Genomic DNA, 24332 nt, shown 5'->3' on the forward strand with positions numbered 1-24332 from the left:
GACCACACAGGTGTAGTGTTACCTGGTTGTATAGACCACAGGTGTAGTGTTACCTGGTTGTATAGACCACAGGTGTAGTGTTACCTGGTTGTATAGACCACACAGATGTAGCATTACCTGGTTGTATAGACCACACAGATGTAGCATTACCTGGTTGTATAGACCACACAGGTGTAGTATTACCTGGTTGTATAGACCACAGGTGTTGTATTACCTGGTTGTATAGACCACAGGTGTAGTATTACCTGGTTGTATAGACCACACAGTTGTAGTATTACCTGGTTGTATAGACCACAGGTGTAGTGTTACCTGGTTGTATAGACCACACAGGTGTAGTATTACCTGGTTGTATAGACCACAGGTGTAGTATTACCTGGTTGTATAGACCACAGGTGTAGTGTTACCTGGTTGTATAGACCACACAGGTGTAGTATTACCTGGTTGTATAGACCACACAGGTGTAGTATTACCTGGTTGTATAGACCACACAGGTGTAGTATTACCTGGTTGTATAGACCACAGGTGTTGTATTACCTGGTTGTATAGACCACAGGTGTAGTATTACCTGGTTGTATAGACCACACAGTTGTAGTATTACCTGGTTGTATAGACCACAGGTGTAGTGTTACCTGGTTGTATAGACCACACAGGTGTAGTATTACCTGGTTGTATAGACCACAGGTGTTGTATTACCTGGTTGTATAGACCACACAGGTGTAGTGTTACCTGGTTGTATAGACCACACAGGTGTAGTGTTACCTGGTTGTATAGACCACACAGGTGTAGTGTTACCTGGTTGTATAGACCACACAGGTGCAGGGCAGTGTTCCCTGAGGCATTCTGAGAGCTCATATCGGCTCCGTAAAACAGCAGATGTTCCAGGTGCTGCACGTTCCCATGACGACATGCCTGGAGAGAAACAACATGCACGTTACCATGACGAAACGCCTGGAGAGAAACAGCCTGTCACACAGATTATCTAATCTTCCCATGTTTTTGTAGACAACAGGGTGAGAATGCCTTTTGATGAAATAGATTCTTCAGGAGTTTCCTTTACCTAAATCCCCAGACTCAGATGAACTTGCGGATACCATTTGTATGTCTCTACGTGAGGTTTGCAAATGTCCCTTTTTGGGTGATCCCAAATTCACATAGAAATAGGAGTTATGGATATGTGACTCATTGAAAGCAAATCTACGAAGCGGTAGATCTATTCTATGTGCACTTCTTCTATGCTTCCCATTCTTAAGTTTCATTTTTGCGTCTTGTACTTTTGGGTTGTACACCAGCTTCAAACAAGTGAAAGTACAATATTTTTGGTTATTGAAGAGATATTTCACAGCAGTTTAGAGATTAATTTAGTACAATGATTGTCTACACCAGTGGTCTCCAACCGTTCTCCAAGGCATTCCTAGTCGATCACCAAACATTTCTGTAAAAATCCCAACTGTAAAGCCTTGCATTCATATTGGTTTTATTTGTTTGGCACTGTTGGCTATGGGTGCACTTGATTCTACATCCCTAGTGATGTTGGCTATGGGTGCACTTGATTCAGCAGCACTAGTGATGTTGGCTGTGGGTGCACTTGATTCAGCAGCTCTAGTGATGTTGATTGTGGGTGCACTTGATTCAGCATCCCTAGTGATGTTGGTTGTGGGTGCACTTGATTCAGCAGCCCTAGTGATGTTGATTGTGGATGCACTTGATTCAGCATCCCTAGTGATGTTGGCTGTGGGTGCACTTGATTCAGCAGCCCTAGTGATGTTGATTGTGGATGCACTTGATTCAGCAGCCCTAGTGATGTTGATTGTGGATGCACTTGATTCAGCATCCCTAGTGATGTTGGCTGTGGGTGCACTTGATTCAGCAGCCCTAGTGATGTTGATTGTGGATGCACTTGATTCAGCATCCCTAGTGATGTTGGCTGTGGGTGCACTTGATTCAGCAGCCCTAGTGATGTTGGCTGTGGGTGCACTTGATTCAGTATCCATAGTGATGTTGGCTGTAGGTGCACTTGATTCGGGTGCACTCGATTCAGCATCTTCTTCTTGGGCCTCTAACTATATCTATTGTTTTTATTTTTGTTGTTGTGTGATTTGGATTAATCCCCTCTACCACACGGAACCCCACTAATCTACTGACGGAACGCAAGAGGTGGCTAATAACAGACGTCCATCCTATGCTAGCTTGCTGGCCTGGCTAGCTGTCTAAATCGCCGTGACCCCAACCAACCTCTTCACTCTGGACCGTTTTGATCACTCGACTAAGCATGCCTCTCCTTAATGTCAATATGCCTTATCCGTTGCTGTTCTGGTTAGTGTTTATTGGCTTATTTCACTGTAGAGCCTCTAGTCCTGCTCACTATACCTTATCCAACCTATTAGTTCCACCACCCACACATGCAATGACATCTCCTGGCTTCAATGATGTTTCTAGAGACAATATCTCTCTCTTCATCACTCAATACCTAGGTTCACCTCCACTGTGTTCACATCCTACCATACCTTTGTCTGTACATTATACCTTGATGCTATTTTATCGCCCCCAGAAACCTTTTACTCTCTGTTCCAGACGTTCTAGAAGACCAATTCTTATTGCTTTTAGCCTCACCCTTATTCTACTCCTTCTCTGTTCCTCTGGCGATGTAGAGGTGAATCCAGGCCCTACAGTGCCTTGCTCCACTCCTATTCTCCAGGCGCTCTCTTTTGACGACTTCTGTAACCGTAATAGCCTTGGTTTCATGCATGTTAACATTAGAAGCCTCCTCCCTAAGTTTGTTCTATTCACTGCTTTAGCACACTGCCAACCTGGATGTTCTAGCTGTGTCTGAATCCTGGCTTAGGAAGACTACCAAAAATTCTGAAATTTTAATTCCAAACTACAACATTTTCAGACAAGATAGAACTGCCAAAGGGGGCGGTGTTGCAATCTACTGCAAATATAGCCTGCAGAGTTCTGTCCTATTATCCAGGTCTGTACCCAAACAATTTGAACTTCTACTTTTAAAAATCCACCTCTCTAAAAACAAGTCTCTCACCGTTGCAGCCTGCTATAGACCACCCTCTGCCCCCAGCTGTGCTCTGGACACCATATGTGAAATGATTGCCCCCCATCTATCTTCAGAGCTTGTGCTGCTAGGCGACCTAAACTGGAACGCGCTTAACACCCCAGCCATCCTACAATCTAAACTTGATGCCCTCAATCTCACACAAATTATCAATGAACCTACCAAGTAACTCCCCAAAGCCTTAAACATGGGCACCCTCATAGATATCATCCTAACCAACTTGCCCTCTAAATACACCTCTGCTGTCTTTAACCAAGATCTCAGCGATCACTGCCTCATTGCCTGCATCCGTAATGGGTCAGCGGTCAAACGACCTCCACTCATCACTGTAAAACGCTCCCTGAAACACTTCAGCTAGCAGGCCTTTCTAATCGACCTGGCCGGGGTATCCTGGAAGGATATTGATCTCATCCCGTCAGTAGAGGATGCCTGGATATTTTTTTTAAATGCCTTCCTAACCGTGCCCCATTCAAGAAATTTAGAACCAGGAACAGATATAGCCCTTGGTTCTCCCCAGACCTGACTGCCCTTAGCCAACACAAAAACATCCTATGGCGTTCTGCATTAGCCTCGAACAGCCCCCGTGATATGCAGCTGTTCAGGTAAGCTAGAAACCATTATACACAGGCAGTTAGAAAAGCCAAGGCTAGCTTTTTCAAGCAGAAATTTGCTTCCTGCAACACTAACTCAAAAAAGTTCTGGGACACTGTAAAGTCCATGGAGAATAAGAACACCTCCTCCCAGCTGCCCACTGCACTGAAGATAGGAAACACTGTCACCACTGATAAGTCCACCATAATTGAGAATTTCAATAAGCATTTTTCTATGGCTGGCCATGCTTTCCACCTGGCTACTCCTACCCCGGTCAACAGCACTGCACCCCCCACAGCAACTCACCCAAGCCTTCCCCATTTCTCCTTCTCCCAAATCCGTTCAGCTGATGTTCTGAAAGAGCTGCAAAATCTGGACCCCTACAAATCAGCCGGGCTAGACAATCTGGACCCTTTCTTTCTAAAATTATCTGCCGAAATTGTTGACACCCCTATTACTAGCCTGTTCAACCTCTCTTTCGTGTCGTCTGAGATTCCCAAAGATTGGAAAGCAGCTGCGGTCATCCCCCTCTTCAAAGGGGGGGACACTCTTGACCCAAACTGCTACAGACCTATATCTATCCTACCATGCCTTTCTAAGGTCTTCAAAAGCCAAGTCAACAAACAGATTACCGACCATTTCGAATCCCACCATACCTTCTCTGCTATGCAATCTGGTTTCAGAGCTGGTCATGGGTGCACCTCAGACACGCTCAAGGTCCTAAATGATATCTTAACCGCCATCGATAAGAAACATTACTGTGCAGCCGTGTTCATTGATCTGGCCAAGGCTTTCGACTCTGTCAATCACCACATCCTCATCGGCAGACTCGACAGCCTTGGTTTCTCAAATGATTGCCTCGCCTGGTTCACCAACTACTTCTCTGATAGAGTTCAGTGTGTCAAATCGGAGAGTCTGCTGTCCGGACCTCTGGCAGTCTCTACGGGGGTGCCACAGGGTTCAATTCTTGGACCGACTCTCTTCTCTGTATACATCAATGAAGTCGCTCTTGCTGCTGGTGAGTCTCTGATCCACCTCTACGCAGACGACACCATTCTGTATACTTCTGGCCCTTCTTTGGACACTGTGTTAACAACCCTCCAGGCAAGCTTCAATGCCATACAACTCTCCTTCCTTGGCCTCCAATTGCTCTTGAATACAAGTAAAACTAAATGCATGCTCTTCAACCGATCGCTACCCGCACCTGCCCGCCTGTCCAACATCATTACTCTGGACGGCTCTGACTTAGAATACGTGGACAACTACAAATACTTAGGTGTCTGGTTAGACTGTAAACTCTCCTTCCAGACCCATATCAAACACCTCAAATCCAAAGTTAAATCTAGAATTGGCTTCCTATTTCTCAACAAAGCATCCTTCACTCATGCTGCCAAACATACCCTTGTAAAACTGACCATCCTACCAATCCTCGACTTTGGCGATGTCATTTACAAAATAGCCTCCAATACCCTACTCAACCAATTGGATGCAGTCTATCACTGTGCAATCCGTTTTGTCACCAAATCCCCATATACTACCCACCATTGCGACCTGTACGCTCTCGTTGGCTGGCCCTCGCTTCATACTCGTCGCCAAACCCACTGGCTCCATGTCATCTACAAGACCCTGCTAGGTAAAGTCCCCCCTTATCTCAGCTCGCTGGTCACCATAGCATCTCCCACCTGTAGCACACGCTCCAGCAGGTATATCTCTCTAGTCATCCCCAAAACCAATTCTTTCTTTGGCCGCCTCTCCTTCCAGTTCTCTGCTGCCAATGACTGGAACGAACTACAAAAATCTCTGAAACTGGAAACACTTATCTCCCTCACTAGCTTTAAGCACCAACTGTCAGAGCAGCTCACAGATTACTGCACCTGTACATAGCCCACCTATATTTTAGCCCAAACAACTACCTCTTTCCCTACTGTATTTAATGAATTTATTTATTTTGCTCCTTTGCACCCCATTATTTTTATTTCTACTTTGCACATTCTTCTATTGCACATCTACCATTCCAGTGTTTTACTTGCAATATTGTATTTACTTTGCCACCATGGCCTTTTTTGCCTTTACCTCCCTTATCTCACCTCATTTGCTCACATCGTATATAGACTTGTTTATACTGTATTATTGACTGTATGTTTGTTTTACTCCATGTGTAACTCTGTGTCGTTGTATGTGTCGAACTGCTTTGCTTTATCCTGGCCAGGTCGCAATTGTAAATGAGAACTTGTTCTCAACTTGCCTACCTGGTTAAATAAAGGTGAAATAAATAAATTAAATTAAAAATCCCTAGTGATGTTGGCTGTGGGTGCACTTGATTCAGCATCCCTAGTGATGTTGGCTGTGGGTGCACTTGATTCAGCATCCCTAGTGATGTTGACTGTGGGTGCACTTGATTCAGCATCCCTAGTAATGTTGACTGTGATTGCACTTGATTCAGCATCCCTAGTGATGGTGGCTGTGTGCACTTGATTCAGCAGCCCTAGTGCCATTAGCTATGGGTGCACTTGATTCAGCCCAAGTGCTGTTGCAGGTGCACTCTACAGTGCTGTTTGCTGTGGGTGCACTTGATTCAGCAGCCCTACAGTGCCTGTGGGTGGTAAGGCAAAGTGTTTCCATTTTTAACCATTTCATTTGAGTCAGAAGATAGAAATCAATTGGCCAATCAGATAGCTCAGAACACCTTGTCTGCACAGTTTCCATTGACTGTAAAAAGAAGCCTTGAACTCACAGCAAAGTTGATACTGTGAGATTTAAAAACTAAAACCATGACTAGAAAGACTCAACGAATACAGCACCGAGCTGCTGTTTTAATGTTTAAGTTGTTATTCAGCCTGTCAACACTTTATTCAACACCTTTATAAGCCATAAAATGCGCATTTTGCCAACTTCCACATCCTAAAATCAGCACTGTAGCTGTAATGATTGAGTATAGCGAAGTGGTCTCCCCAATTTTGAGATATTATGATCTTGTCTCATTGCTGCAACTCCCCAACGGGCTCGGGAGAGGAGAAGGTCGAGTCATGCCTCCTCTGAAACATGACCCGCCAAGCCGCTCTCCTCTTAACCCGGGAGCCAGCTGCACCAATGTGTCACCATCCGAATGACTACCGAAGTCGGCCTGCAGGCGCCCGACCCGCCACAAGGAGTCGCTAGAGCACGATGATCCAAGTAAAGCCCTCCCTTCCAAACCCTCCCCTAACCCGGACGACGCTGGGCCAATTGTCCGCCGCCCTATGGGACTCCCGGTCCCGGCCAGTTGAGACACTGCCTGGGATCAAACCCCAGGCTGTAGTGACGCCGCAACACTGCGATGCAGTACCTTAGACCTTAGGCCTTAGGCCTCAGACCTTAGACCTCAGGCCTCAGGCCTCAGGCCTCAGACCTTAGACCTCAGGCCTCAGGCCTCAGGCCTCAGACCTCAGACCTCAGACCTTAGACCTTAGACCTCAGACCTCAGACCTCAGACCTCAGACCTCAGACCTCAGGCCTCAGGCCTCAGGCCTCAGGCCTCAGACCTCAGACCTCAGAGGCCTCAGACCTCAGACCTCAGACCTTAGACCTCAGGCCTAGACCAGGCCTCAGACCTCAGACCTCAGGCCTAGACCAGGCCTCAGACCTAGACCTTAGACCTCAGACCTCAGGCCTCAGACCTTAGACCTCAGACCTCAGACCTCAGGCCTCAGGCCTCAGGCCTCAGGCCTCAGGCCTCAGACCTCAGGCCTCAGGCCTTAGGCCTCAGACCTCAGACCTCAGACCTCAGACCTTAGACCTCAGACCTTAGACCTCAGACCGCTGGCCCTGGATTTTGTCTGTTATAAAGAAAGGAATATTAAACTTTCTCTGGTCATAGGAGTAACAACATTAATGAGTGCATGAGGCAGAAAGCTGGAAGAGTGTGTCCCCTTTTCTCAGTCGAGGGAAGGATGGCAGAGGGACGGCGAGTCGGGTGAAAGGCAGCCTCACCGCTGCCCCCTCCCTCCCCTCAGACTGACCATCAGATGCAGGCCATCAGCCCAGTAAAAAACAAAGAAGCAAATGATTATACTCATTTAACTGTGCCTCACAAGTAATACAACATTATCTATTACCAGTGTGAACATGTACCTACATTTTTTAAATTTATATTTCTAAATGGTCTGAGAAGAACAACATTGGCAGGTCAATTCAAGAATAGCCAACATGCATGGATAATGTACTGGGTCTAAAGCCTACTGAGCATAGCCAATATGCAGGGATAATGTACTGGGTCTAAAGCCTACTGAGCATAGCCAATATGCAGGGATAATGTACTGGGCCTATAGCCTACTGAGCATAGCCAATATTCAGGGATAATGTACTGGGTCTATTGCCTACTGAGAATAGCCAATATGCAGGGATAATGTACTGGGTCTATAGCCTACTGAGCATAGACAATATGCAGGGATAATGTACTGGGTCTATAGCCTGCTGAGCATAGCCAATACACATGGATAATGTACTGGGTCTATAGCTTACTGAGCATAGTAAATATGCAGGCATAATGTTCTGGGTCTATAGTCTACTGAGCATAGCCAATATGCAGGGATAATGTACAGGGCCTACTGAGCATAGCCAATATGCAGGGATAATGTACTGGGCCTATAGCCTACTGAGCATAGTAAATATGCAGGGATAATGTACTGGGCCTATAGCCTACTGAGCATAGCCAATATGCAGGGATAATGTACTGGGTCTATAGCCTACTGAGCATAGCCAATATGCAGGGATAATGTACTGGGCCTATAGTCTACTGAGCATAGCCAATATGCAGGGATAATGTACTGGGCCTATAGCCTACTGAGCATAGCCAATATTCAGGGATAATGTACTGGGTCTAAAGCCTACTGAGCATAGCCAATATGCAGGGATAATGTACTGGGCCTATAGTCTACTGAGCATAGCCAATATGCAGGGATAATGTACTGGGCCTACTGAGCATAGCCAATATGCAGGGATAATGTACTGGGCCTACTGAGCATATGCAGGGATAATGTACTGGGCCTATAGACAATATGCAGGGATAACTGGTCTATAGCCTGCTGAGCATAGTAAATATGCAGGCATAATGTTCTGGGTCTATAGTCTACTGAGCATAGTAAATATGCAGGCATAATGTTCTGGGTCTATAGTCTACTGAGCATAGCCAATATGCAGGGATAATGTACTGGGCCTACTGAGCATAGCCAATATGCAGGGATAATGTACTGGGCCTATAGCCTACTGAGCATAGTAAATATGCAGGGATAATGTACTGGGCCTAAAGCCTACTGAGCATAGCCAATATGCAGGGATAATGTACTGGGCCTATAGTCTACTGAGCATAGACAATATGCAGGGATAATGTACTGGGTCTATAGCCTACTGAGCATAGACAATATGCAGGGATAATGTACTGGGTCTATAGCCTACTGAGCATAGTAAATATGCAGGGATAATGTACTGGGCCTATAGCCTACTGAGCATAGCCAATATGCAGGGATAATGTACTGGGTCTAAAGCCTACTGAGCATAGCCAATATGCAGGGATAATGCACTGGGTCTATAGCATACTGAGCATAGCCAATATGCAGGGATAATGTACTGGGTCTAAAGCCTACTGAGCATAGCCAATATGCAGGGATAATGTACTGGGCCTACTGAGCATAGCCAATATGCAGGGATAATGTACTGGGCCTACTGAGCATAGACAATATGCAGGGATAATGTACTGGGTCTATAGCCTGCTGAGCATAGCCGATACACATGGATAATGTACTGGGTCTATAGCCTACTGAGCATAGTAAATATGCAGGCATAATGTTCTGGGTCTATAGTCTACTGAGCATAGTAAATATGCAGGCATAATGTTCTGGGTCTATAGTCTACTGAGCATAGCCAATATGCAGGGATAATGTACTGGGCCTACTGAGCATAGCCAATATGCAGGGATAATGTACTGGGCCTATAGCCTACTGAGCATAGTAAATATGCAGGGATAATGTACTGGGCCTAAAGCCTACTGAGCATAGCCAATATGCAGGGATAATGTACTGGGCCTATAGTCTACTGAGCATAGACAATATGCAGGGATAATGTACTGGGTCTATAGCCTACTGAGCATAGACAATATGCAGGGATAATGTACTGGGTCTATAGCCTACTGAGCATAGTAAATATGCAGGGATAATGTACTGGGCCTATAGCCTACTGAGCATAGCCAATATGCAGGGATAATGTACTGGGTCTAAAGCCTACTGAGCATAGCCAATATGCAGGGATAATGCACTGGGTCTATAGCATACTGAGCATAGCCAATATGCAGGGATAATGTACTGGGTCTAAAGCCTACTGAGCATAGCCAATATGCAGGGATAATGTACTGGGCCTACTGAGCATAGCCAATATGCAGGGATAATGTACTGGGCCTACTGAGCATAGACAATATGCAGGGATAATGTACTGGGTCTATAGCCTGCTGAGCATAGCCGATACACATGGATAATGTACTGGGTCTATAGCCTACTGAGCATAGTAAATATGCAGGCATAATGTTCTGGGTCTATAGTCTACTGAGCATAGCCAATATGCAGGGATAATGTACTGGGCCTACTGAGCATAGCCAATATGCAGGGATAATGTACTGGGCCTATAGCCTACTGAGCATAGTAAATATGCAGGGATAATGTACTGGGCCTATAGCCTACTGAGCATAGCCAATATGCAGGGATAATGTTCTGGGTCTATAGCCTACTGAGCATAGCCAATATGCAGGGATAATGTACTGGGTCTAATGCCTACTGAGCATAGCCAATATACAGGGACAATGTACTGGGTCTATAGCCTACTGAGCATAGCCAATATGCAGGGATAATGTACTGGGTCTATAGCCTACTGAGCATAGCCAATATGCAGGGATAATGTACTGGGCCTACTGAGCATAGCCAATATGCAGGGATAATGTACTGGGTCTATAGCCTGCTGAGCATAGCCGATACACATGGATAATGTACTGGGTCTATAGCCTACTGAGCATAGTAAATATGCAGGGATAATGTACTGGGCCTATAGCCTACTGAGCATAGTAAATATGCAGGGATAATGTACTGGGCCTATAGCCTACTGAGCATAGTAAATATGCAGGGATAATGTACTGGGCCTAAAGCCTACTGAGCATAGCCAATATGCAGGGATAATGTACTGGGCCTATAGTCTACTGAGCATAGACAATATGCAGGGATAATGTACTGGGCCTACTGAGCATAGACAATATGCAGGGATAATGTACTGGGTCTATAGCCTACTGAGCATAGACAATATGCAGGGATAATGTACTGGGTCTATAGCCTACTGAGCATAGTAAATATGCAGGGATAATGTACTGGGCCTATAGCCTACTGAGCATAGCCAATATGCAGGGATAATGTACTGGGTCTAAAGCCTACTGAGCATAGCCAATATGCAGGGATAATGCACTGGGTCTATAGCCTACTGAGCATAGCCAATATGCAGGGATAATGTACTGGGTCTAAAGCCTACTGAGCATAGCCAATATGCAGGGATAATGTACTGGGCCTATAGTCTACTGAGCATAGCCAATATGCAGGGATAATGTACTGGGCCTATAGCCTACTGAGCATAGCCAATATTCAGGGATAATGTACTGGGTCTAAAGCCTACTGAGCATAGCCAATATGCAGGGATAATGTACTGGGCCTACTGAGCATAGCCAATATGCAGGGATAATGTACTGGGCCTACTGAGCATAGCCAATATGCAGGGATAATGTACTGGGCCTACTGAGCATAGACAATATGCAGGGATAATGTACTGGGTCTATAGCCTGCTGAGCGTAGCCGATACACATGGATAATGTACTGGGTCTATAGCCTACTGAGCATAGTAAATATGCAGGCATAATGTTCTGGGTCTATAGTCTACTGAGCATAGCCAATATGCAGGGATAATGTACTGGGTCTATAGTCTACTGAGCATAGCCAATATGCAGGGATAATGTACTGGGCCTACTGAGCATAGCCAATATGCAGGGATAATGTACTGGGCCTATAGCCTACTGAGCATAGTAAATATGCAGGGATAATGTACTGGGCCTAAAGCCTACTGAGCATAGCCAATATGCAGGGATAATGTACTGGGCCTATAGTCTACTGAGCATAGACAATATGCAGGGATAATGTACTGGGTCTATAGCCTACTGAGCATAGACAATATGCAGGGATAATGTACTGGGTCTATAGCCTACTGAGCATAGTAAATATGCAGGGATAATGTACTGGGCCTATAGCCTACTGAGCATAGCCAATATGCAGGGATAATGTACTGGGTCTAAAGCCTACTGAGCATAGCCAATATGCAGGGATAATGCACTGGGTCTATAGCATACTGAGCATAGCCAATATGCAGGGATAATGTACTGGGTCTAAAGCCTACTGAGCATAGCCAATATGCAGGGATAATGTACTGGGCCTACTGAGCATAGCCAATATGCAGGGATAATGTACTGGGCCTACTGAGCATAGACAATATGCAGGGATAATGTACTGGGTCTATAGCCTGCTGAGCATAGCCGATACACATGGATAATGTACTGGGTCTATAGCCTACTGAGCATAGTAAATATGCAGGCATAATGTTCTGGGTCTATAGTCTACTGAGCATAGTAAATATGCAGGCATAATGTTCTGGGTCTATAGTCTACTGAGCATAGCCAATATGCAGGGATAATGTACTGGGCCTACTGAGCATAGCCAATATGCAGGGATAATGTACTGGGCCTATAGCCTACTGAGCATAGTAAATATGCAGGGATAATGTACTGGGCCTAAAGCCTACTGAGCATAGCCAATATGCAGGGATAATGTACTGGGCCTATAGTCTACTGAGCATAGACAATATGCAGGGATAATGTACTGGGTCTATAGCCTACTGAGCATAGACAATATGCAGGGATAATGTACTGGGTCTATAGCCTACTGAGCATAGTAAATATGCAGGGATAATGTACTGGGCCTATAGCCTACTGAGCATAGCCAATATGCAGGGATAATGTACTGGGTCTAAAGCCTACTGAGCATAGCCAATATGCAGGGATAATGCACTGGGTCTATAGCATACTGAGCATAGCCAATATGCAGGGATAATGTACTGGGTCTAAAGCCTACTGAGCATAGCCAATATGCAGGGATAATGTACTGGGCCTACTGAGCATAGCCAATATGCAGGGATAATGTACTGGGCCTACTGAGCATAGACAATATGCAGGGATAATGTACTGGGTCTATAGCCTGCTGAGCATAGCCGATACACATGGATAATGTACTGGGTCTATAGCCTACTGAGCATAGTAAATATGCAGGCATAATGTTCTGGGTCTATAGTCTACTGAGCATAGCCAATATGCAGGGATAATGTACTGGGCCTACTGAGCATAGCCAATATGCAGGGATAATGTACTGGGCCTATAGCCTACTGAGCATAGTAAATATGCAGGGATAATGTACTGGGCCTATAGCCTACTGAGCATAGCCAATATGCAGGGATAATGTTCTGGGTCTATAGCCTACTGAGCATAGCCAATATGCAGGGATAATGTACTGGGTCTAATGCCTACTGAGCATAGCCAATATACAGGGACAATGTACTGGGTCTATAGCCTACTGAGCATAGCCAATATGCAGGGATAATGTACTGGGTCTATAGCCTACTGAGCATAGCCAATATGCAGGGATAATGTACTGGGCCTACTGAGCATAGCCAATATGCAGGGATAATGTACTGGGTCTATAGCCTGCTGAGCATAGCCGATACACATGGATAATGTACTGGGTCTATAGCCTACTGAGCATAGTAAATATGCAGGGATAATGTACTGGGCCTATAGCCTACTGAGCATAGTAAATATGCAGGGATAATGTACTGGGCCTATAGCCTACTGAGCATAGTAAATATGCAGGGATAATGTACTGGGCCTAAAGCCTACTGAGCATAGCCAATATGCAGGGATAATGTACTGGGCCTATAGTCTACTGAGCATAGACAATATGCAGGGATAATGTACTGGGCCTACTGAGCATAGACAATATGCAGGGATAATGTACTGGGTCTATAGCCTACTGAGCATAGACAATATGCAGGGATAATGTACTGGGTCTATAGCCTACTGAGCATAGTAAATATGCAGGGATAATGTACTGGGCCTATAGCCTACTGAGCATAGCCAATATGCAGGGATAATGTACTGGGTCTAAAGCCTACTGAGCATAGCCAATATGCAGGGATAATGCACTGGGTCTATAGCCTACTGAGCATAGCCAATATGCAGGGATAATGTACTGGGTCTAAAGCCTACTGAGCATAGCCAATATGCAGGGATAATGTACTGGGCCTATAGTCTACTGAGCATAGCCAATATGCAGGGATAATGTACTGGGCCTATAGCCTACTGAGCATAGCCAATATTCAGGGATAATGTACTGGGTCTAAAGCCTACTGAGCATAGCCAATATGCAGGGATAATGTACTGGGCCTACTGAGCATAGCCAATATGCAGGGATAATGTACTGGGCCTACTGAGCATAGCCAATATGCAGGGATAATGTACTGGGCCTACTGAGCATAGACAATATGCAGGGATAATGTACTGGGTCTATAGCCTGCTGAGCGTAGCCGAAACACATGGATAATGTACTGGGTCTATAGCCTACTGAGCATAGTAAATATGCAGGCATAATGTTCTGGGTCTATAGTCTACTGAGCATAGCCAATATGCAGGGATAATGTACTGGGCCTACTGAGCATAGCCAATATGCAGGGATAATGTACTGGGCCTATAGCCTACTGAGCATAGTAAATATGCAGGGATAATGTACTGGGCCTATAGCCTACTGAGCATAGCCAATATGCAGGGATAATGTTCTGGGTCTATAGCCTACTGAGCATAGCCAATATGCAGGGATAATGTACTGGGTCTAATGCCTACTGAGCATAGCCAATATACAGGGACAATGTACTGGGTCTATAGCCTACTGAGCATAGCCAATATGCAGGGATAATGTACTGGGTCTATAGCCTACTGAGCATAGCCAATATGCAGGGATAATGTACTGGGCCTACTGAGCATAGCCAATATGCAGGGATAATGTACTGGGTCTATAGCCTGCTGAGCATAGCCGATACACATGGATAATGTACTGGGTCTATAGCCTACTGAGCATAGTAAATATGCAGGGATAATGTTGTTGGGCTATAGCCTACTGAGCATAGCCAATATGCAGGGATAATGTACTGGGTCTATAGCCTACTGAGCATAGCCAATATGCAGGGATAATGTACTGGGCCTACTGAGCATAGCCAATATGCAGGGATAATGTACTGGGTCTATAGTCTACTGAGCATAGCCAATATGCAGGGATAATGTACTGGGTCTATAGCCTACTGAGCATAGCCAATATGCAGGGATAATGTACTGGGTCTAAAGCCTACTGAGCATAGCCAATATTTGGGGGTTTAATGTACTGGGCCTATAGTCTACTGAGCATAGCCAATATGCAGGGATAATGTACTGGGCCTACTGAGCATAGCCAATATGCAGGGATAATGTACTGGGTCTATAGCCTGCTGAGCATAGCCGATACACATGGATAATGTACTGGGTCTATAGCCTACTGAGCATAGTAAATATGCAGGCATAATGTTCTGGGTCTATAGCCTACTGAGCATAGCCAATATGCAGGGATAATGTACTGGGTCTATAGCCTACTGTGCATAGCCAATATACAGGGACAATGTACTGGGTCTATTGCCTACTGAGCATAGCCAATATGCAGGGATAATGTACTGGGTCTAAAGCCTACTGAGCATAGCCAATATTTGGGGGTTTAATGTACTGGGCCTATAGTCTACTGAGCATAGCCAATATGCAGGGATAATGTACTGGGCCTACTGAGCATAGCCAATATGCAGGGATAATGTACTGGGTCTATAGCCTACTGAGCATAGTAAATATGCAGGGATAATGTACTGGGCCTATAGCCTACTGAGCATAGCAAATATGCAGGGATAATGTACTGGGTCTAAAGCCTACTGAGCATAGCCAATATGCAGGGATAATGTACTGGGCCTATAGCCTACTGTGCATAGCCAATATACAGGGATAATGTACTGGGCCTACTGAGCATAGCCAATATGCAGGGATAATGTACTGGGCCTACTGAGCATAGACAATATGCAGGGATAATGTACTGGGTCTATAGCCTACTGAGCATAGCCAATATGCAGGGATAATGTACTGGGTCTAAAGCCTACTGAGCATAGCCAATATGCAGGGATAATGTACTGGGTCTAAAGTCTACTGAGCATAGCCAATATGCAGGGATAATGTACTGGGTCTAAAGCCTACTGAGCATAGCCAATATGCAGGGATAATGTACTGGGTCTAAAGCCTACTGAGCATAGCCAATATGCAGGGATAATGTACTGGGCCTACTGAGCATAGCCAATATGCAGGGATAATGTACTGGGTCTATAGCCTGCTGAGCATAGCCGATACACAGGGATAATGTACTGGCTCTATAGCCTACTGAGCATAGTAAATATGCAGGGATAATGTACTGGGCCTATAGCCTACTGAGCATAGCCAATATGCAGGGATAATGTACTGGGTTTATAGCCTACTGAGCATAGCCAATATGCAGGGATAATGTACTGGGCCTATAGCCTACTGATCATAGCCAATATGCAGGGATAATGTACTGGGTCTATAGCCTACTGAGCATATCCAATATGCAGGGACATTGTTCTGGGTCTATAGCCTACTGAGCATAGCCAATATGCAGGGATAATGTACTGGGCCTATAGCCTACTGAGCATAGCCAATATTCAGGGATAATGTGCTGGGTCTATTGCCTACTGAGCATAGCCAATATGCAGGGATAATGTACTGGGTCTATAGCCTACTGAGCATAGCCAATATGCAGGGATAATGTACTGGGCCTACTGAGCATAGCCAATATGCAGGGATAATGTACTGGGTCTATAGCCTGCTGAGCATAGCCGATACACATGGATAATGTACTGGGCCTATAGCCTACTGAGCATAGCCAATATGCAGGGATAATGTACTGGGTCTATATCCTACTGATCATAGTAAATATGCAGGGATAATGTACTGGGCCTATAGCCTACTGAGCATAGCCAATATGCAGGGATAATGTACTGGGTCTAAAGCCTACTGAGCATAGCCAACATGCAGGGATAATGTACTGGGTCTAAAGCCTACTGAGCATAGCCAATATGCAGGGATAATGTACTGGGTCTATAGCCTACTGAGCATAGCCAATATGCAGGGATCATGTACTGGGTCTAAAGCCTACTGAGCATAGCCAATATGCAGGGATAATGTACTGGGTCTAAAGCCTACTGAGCATAGCCAATATGCAGGGATAATGTACTGGGTCTATAGCCTACTGAGCATAGCCAATATGCAGGGATGATGTACTGGGCCTATAGCCTACTAAGCATAGCCAATATGCAGGGATAATGTACTGGGCCTATAGCCTACTAAGCATAGCCAATATGCAGGGATAATGTACTGGGTCTAAAGCCTACTGAGCATAGCCAACATGCAGATATAATGTACTGGGTCTAAAGCCTACTGAGCATAGCCAATATGCAGATATAATGTACTGGGCCTATAGCCTACTAAGCATAGCCAATATGCAGGGATAATGTACTGGGTCTAAAGCCTACTGAGCATAGCCAATATGCAGATATAATGTACTGGGCCTATAGCCTACTAAGCATAGCCAATATGCAGGGATAATGTACTGGGTCTAAAGCCTACTAAGCATAGCCAATATGCAGGGATAATGTACTGGGTCTATAGCCTACTAAGCATAGCCAATATGCAGGGATAATGTACTGGGTCTAAAGCCTACTGAGCATAGCCAATATGCAGATATAATGTACTGGGTCTAAAGCCTACTGAGCATAGCCAATATGCAGATATAATGTACTGGGCCTATAGCCTACTAAGCATAGCCAATATGCAGGGATAATGTACTGGGTCTAAAGCCTACTAAGTATAGCCAATATGCAGGGATAATGTACTGGGTCTAAAGCCTACTGCACAGACCTCATTGCTCCAGAACTGTTTTTAATTGGTTAATGTTGCATCGGCTTACGCTTTTTAATCAGTAGATGGCGGCTTGCATTTTGACTCAGAACGGGAACTTTACTCAGAAATGGTCGATGACCGCTGACGTAGATCCATGTTGTAAACAGTAGGTTAATTTCTGCAATTACCAGGAGCGTTGAAGCATGAGGCTTAACTTCTCCACTGTTTTGTCCCATAGCTACCACGTTGTGGCATTGTGAAGGGCACCGTGTAGATATACATATAGATACCACGTTGTGGCATTGTGAAGGGCACTGTGTAGATATACATATAGATACCACGTTGTGGCAGTGTGAAGGGCACCGTGTAGATATACATATAGATACCACGTTGTGGCGGTGTGAAGGGCACTGTGTAGATATACATATAGATACCACGTTGTGGCGGTGTGAAGGGCACTGTGTAGATATACATATAGATACCACGTTGTGGCAGTGTGAAGGGCACTGTGTAGATATACATATAGATACCACGTTGTGGCAGTGTGAAGGGCACCGTGTAGATACACATATAATGTAGATACCACGTTGTGGCAGTGTGAAGGGCACCGTGTAGATACACATATAGATACCACGTTGTGGCATTGTGAAGGGCACTGTGTAGATACACATATAGATACCACGTTGTGAAATTGTGAAGGGCACCGTGTAGATACACATATAGATACCACGTTGTGGCATTGTGAAGGGCACTGTGTAGATACACATATAGATACCACGTTGTGAAATTGTGAAGGGCACCGTGTAGATATACATATAGATACCACGTTGTGGCAGTGTGAAGGGCACCGTGTAGATACACATATAATGTAGATACCACGTTGTGGCAGTGTGAAGGGCACCGTGTAGATACACATATAGATACCACGTTGTGGCATTGTGAAGGGCACTGTGTAGATACACATATAGATACCACGTTGTGAAATTGTGAAGGGCACCGTGTAGATATACATATAGATACCACGTTGTGGCAGTGTGAAGGGCACCGTGTAGATACACATATAATTTAGATACCACGTTGTGGCAGTGTGAAGGGCACCGTGTAGATACACATATAGATACCACGTTGTGGCATTGTGAAGGGCACTGTGTAGATACACATATAGATCGTTGTGAAATTGTGAAGGGCACCGTGTAGATATACATATAGATACCACGTTGTGGCAGTGTGAAGGGCACTGTGTAGATATACATATAGATACCACGTTGTGGCATTGTGAAGGGCACCGTGTAGATATACATATAGATACCACGTTGTGGCAGTGTGAAGGGCACTGTGTAGATATACATATAGATACCACGTTGTGGCATTGTGAAGGGCACTGTGTAGATATACATATAGATACCACGTTGTGGCAGTGTGAAGGGCACCGTGTAGATATACATATTGATACCACGTTGTGGCTATGTGAAGGGCACCGTGTAGATATACATATAGATACCACGTTGTGGCATTGTGAAGGGCACTGTGTAGATATACATATAGATACCACGTTGTGGCAGTGTGAAGGGCACCGTGTAGATACACATATAATGTAGATACCACGTTGTGGCAGTGTGAAGGGCACCGTGTAGATAAACATATAGATACCACGTTGTGGCATTGTGAAGGGCACTGTGTAGATACACATATAGATACCACGTTGTGAAATTGTGAAGGGCACTGTGTAGATATACATATAGATACCACGTTGTGGCAGTGTGAAGGGCACTGTGTAGATATACATATAGATACCACGTTGTGGCATTGTGAAGGGCACCGTGTAGATATACATATAGATACCACGTTGTGGCAGTGTGAAGGGCACTGTGTAGATATACATATAGATACCACGTTGTGGCATTGTGAAGGGCACTGTGTAGATATACATATAGATACCACGTTGTGGCAGTGTGAAGGGCACTGTGTAGATATACATATAGATACCACGTTGTGGCAGTGTGAAGGGCACTGTGTAGATATACATATAGATACCACGTTGTGACAGTGTGAAGGGCACTGTGTAGATATACATATAGATACCACGTTGTGGCAGTGTGAAGGGCACTGTGTAGATATACATATAGATACCACGTTGTGGCATTGTGAAGGGCACTGTGTAGATATACATATAGATACCACGTTGTGGCAGTGTGAAGGGCACCGTGTAGATATACATATAGATACCACGTTGTGGCTATGTGAAGGGCACCGTGTAGATATACATATAGGTACCACGTTGTGGCATTGTGAAGGGCACTGTGTAGATATACATATAGATACCACGTTGTGGCATTGTGAAGGGCACCGTGTAGATATACATATAGATACCACGTTGTGGCTATGTGAAGGGCACCGTGTAGATATACATATAGATACCACGTTTTGGCATTGTGAAGGGCACTGTGTAGATATACATATAGATACCACGTTGTGGCAGTGTGAAGGGCACTGTGTAGATATACATATAGATACCACGTTGTGAAATTGTGAAGGGCACTGTGTAGATATACATATAGATAACACGTTGTGGCAGTGTGAAGGGCACTGTGTAGATATACATATAGATACCACGTTGTGGCAGTGTGAAGGGCACTGTGTAGATATACATATAGATACCACGTTGTGGCAGTGTGAAGGGCACTGTGTAGATATACATATAGATACCACGTTGTGGCATTGTGAAGGGCACCGTGTAGATATACATATAGATATATATATATATATACCATCGCTGGTCATCGCCTTTCACAGCATGTTGCAGTATTTACAACAACAACCATGTGATCCGAGGTCAGGAAGTTTCTGCAGTTGTTCTTCACCAACTTCATACTGCAGCCCTCACCTGCATTAGGGAGAGGCTCTATTGTCAACCAATCAAACAACGCGACCAATGCCATTCAGACATGCCTGAAACAGCAGCTCATTCGCCTAGATTTATATGTACCTTGGATATAAACAAATAAATGTGATACGAGGCTCTTTCACTAATGTACACACACAATGTGATATTATGACTTAGTGTGTGATATGGGAGTCAAACATGTTCATTTCCACATTATAAAGAAAACCCTTTAGAGACAATGACAACACTGTTGGTCTGAGCCTTGCTGTTGGAAAACCACATTAGTGTCCGACTTTCGATGCTTCACAGATGCACCTCCCCCGACTTCCCTCCTGGACTTTCGTCTACAGTTGGTTGTTTTACCACTCAGATGAACCCATTACGAGGTGTTGCTCATGGGAACATCATCTCGCTTATAAGGTCAATCTCAATGTGACCTTTCCAGATTCACAAGCTTGAAAACCAATTTTTTAATTTATTTATTTATTTTGTCACTGTTTCTCCCCAATTTCTGGTAATTACAATCTTGTCTCATCGCTGCAACTCCACAACTGGCTCGGGAGAGGAGAAGGTCGAGTCACCAAGGGTTAGGGTTAGGCTAACCCTAACTCTAACCCTAACCCTTAGGCTAACACTAACCCTTAGGCTAACCCTAACCCTAACCCTTAGGCTAACCCTAACTCTAACCCTAACCCTTAAGCTAACCCTAACCCTTAGGCTAACCCTAACCCTTAGGCTAACCCTAACTCTAACCCTAACCCTTAGGCTAACCCTAACCCTAACCCTTAGGCTAACCCTAACCCTTAGGCTAACCCTAACCCTTAGGCTAACCCGTAGGTTAACCCTAACCCTTAGGCTAACCCTAACCCTAACCCTTAGGCTAACCCTAACACTTAGGCTAATCCTAACCCTAACCCTAACCCTAACTGGCTCAGGAGAGGAGAAGGTGGAGTCACCAAGAAATCACTTCCACATTTCCTGAATGATAAAAGTCTAATAGTTCCAAATAAAATTAGATGTTAATGGTCACATACACCACATGGATAGCAGATGTTAATGGTCACATACACCACATGGATAGCAGATGTTAATGGTCACATACACCACATGGATAGCAGATGTTAATGGTCACATACACCACATGGTTAGCAGATGTTAATGGTCACATACACCACATGGTTAGCAGATGTTAATGGTCACATACACCACATGGATAGCAGATGTTAATGGTCACATACACCACATGGATAGCAGATGTTAATGGTCACATACACCACATGGATAGCAGATGTTAATGGTCACATACACCACATGGATAGCAGATGTTAATGGTCACATACACCACATGGTTAACAGATGTTAATGTGAGTGTAAAGAAATGCTTCTAGTTCCGACAGTGCAGCAATATCTAACAATTCCACAACTACTACCTAATACACACAAATCTAAGTAAAGGAATGGAATAAGAATATCTACATATAAATATATATAAATAACGACAGGGCGGCATAGACAAGATCCAATAGATGGTATAAAATACAGTATATACATATGAGATGAGTAATGCAAGATATGTAAACATGATCCATTTATTAAAGTGGCCAGTGATGTCAAGTCTGTATGTACAGCCCGACAGGATGCTCTCATATGTGCCTCTGTAAAGGTTTGTGAGTATTTTAGGTGACAAGCCAAATATCTTCAGCCTTCAGAGGTTGAAGAGGCACTGTGGATAGGGGGGGTGCTCCTTCTGCTGTTTCCTGAAGTCCACGATCATCTCCTTTGTTTTGTTGACGTTGACTGAGAGGTTGTTTTCCTGACACCACACTCGGAGTGCCCTCACCTCCTCCCTGTAGGCTGTGTCGTCGCTGTTGGTAATCAAGCCCACTACTGTTGTGTTGTCTGCAAACTTGATGATCGAGTAGGAGGTGTGCATGGCCACGCAGTCATGGGTGAACAGGGAGTACAGGAGAGGGCTGAGAACACACCCTTGTGGGGCCCCAGAGTTGAGATGTTGTTTCCTACCTTCACCACCTGGGGGAGGGCCCGTCAGGAAGTCCAGGACCGAATTGCACACAGCGGCGAACCAGAGACCTAGGGCCTCAAGCTTAATGATGAGCTTGGAGGGTACTATGGTGTTGAATGCTGAGCTATAGTCAATGAACAGCATTCTCACATAGGTATTCCTCTTGTCCAGATGGGTTAGGGCAGTGTGCAGTGTGATGGCGATTACATCGTCTGTGGACCTGTTGGGGCGGTAAGCAATTTGAAGTGGGTCAAGGGTGACAGGTAAGGTGGAGGTGATATGATCCTTGGTTAGTCTCTCAAAGCACTTCATGACAGAGGTGAGTGCTACAGGGCGATAGTAATTTAGTTCAGTTACCTTTGCATTCTTGGGTACAGGAACAAATGGTGGCCATCTTGAAGCATGTGGGGACAGCAGACTGAGATAAGGAGCGATTAAATATGTCCGTAAGCACACCAGCCAGCTGGTCTGCACATGCTCTGAGGACGCGGCTGGGGATGCCGTCTGGGTCAGCAGATTGTAAAGGTTAACACATTTAAATGTCTTAATAATCACGTTGGCCACGGAGGAGGAGAGCCCATAGTCCTTGGTAGCGGGCCACGTCGGTGGCACTGTATTATCCTCAAAGCGTGCAAAGGTGTTTAGTTTGTCTGGAAGCAAGACGTCGTTGTCCGTGACGTGGCTGGTTTTCTTTTTGTAGTCTGTGATTGTCTGTAGACCTTGCCACATACGTCTCGTGTCTGGACCGTTGCATTGCGACTCCACTTAGTCTCTATACTGAAATGTCACTTGTTTGATAGCCTTGTAGAGGGAATAACTACACTGTTTGTATTCGGCCGTATTCCCAGTCACCTTCCCATTGTTAAATTTTGAGGTTCGCGCTTTCAGTTTTGCGCGAATGTCGCCATCTATCCACGGTTTCTGGTTAGGGTAGGTTTTAATAGTCATGGTAGGTACATCTTCTCGTATACACTTCCTTATAAACTCACTCACCGAATCAGCGTATACGTCAATATTATTCTCTGAGGCTACCCGAACATGTCCCAGTCCGTGTGATAAAAACAACCTTGAAGCGTGGTTTCCGATTGGTCAGACCAGTGTTGAATAGTCCTTAGCACGGGTACATCCTGTTTGAGTTTCTGCCTATAGGAAGGGAGGAGCAAAATGGTCAGATTTGCCGAACGGAGAGGGGGGGGGGCTTGAATGCATCTCGGAAGTTAGAGTATCAATGATCAGTGTATTTCCAGCTTGAGTGCTACAGTCAATATGCTGGTAGAATTTAGGTAGCCTTAAAATCCCCAGCTACAATAAATGCAGCTCAGGATATATGGTTGCCAGTTTGCATAAAGTCCAGTGAAGTTCCTTGAGGGCCATTGTGGTATCGGCTTGAGGGGGATACAGTGGGGAGAACAAGTATTTGATACACTGCCGATTTTGCAGGTTTTCCTACTTACAAAGCATGTAGAGGTCTGTAATTTGTATCATAGGTACACTTCAACTGTGAGAGATGGAATCGAAAACAACAATCCAGAAAATCACATTGTATGATTTTTAAGTAATTAATTTGAATTTTATTGCATGACATAAGTATTTGATACATCAGAAAAGCAGAACTTAATATTTGCTACAGAAA

General features: G+C 44.8%; 1 protein-coding gene across 1 annotated transcript in view; it reads right to left on the reverse strand.

The window, feature by feature from the left end:
- LOC135529324 (SH3 and multiple ankyrin repeat domains protein 3-like) overlaps window positions 1-24332 on the reverse strand; it is a 131565-nt gene that overhangs the window by 83685 nt on the left and 23548 nt on the right. Inside the window, 1 exon segment of the mRNA XM_064958112.1 lies at window positions 793-909. Within this exon segment, the coding sequence (XP_064814184.1) occupies window positions 793-909 (117 nt within the window).

Source organism: Oncorhynchus masou, unplaced genomic scaffold, assembly GCF_036934945.1.
Source record: "Oncorhynchus masou masou isolate Uvic2021 unplaced genomic scaffold, UVic_Omas_1.1 unplaced_scaffold_1131, whole genome shotgun sequence".
NCBI lineage: Eukaryota > Metazoa > Chordata > Actinopteri > Salmoniformes > Salmonidae > Oncorhynchus > Oncorhynchus masou.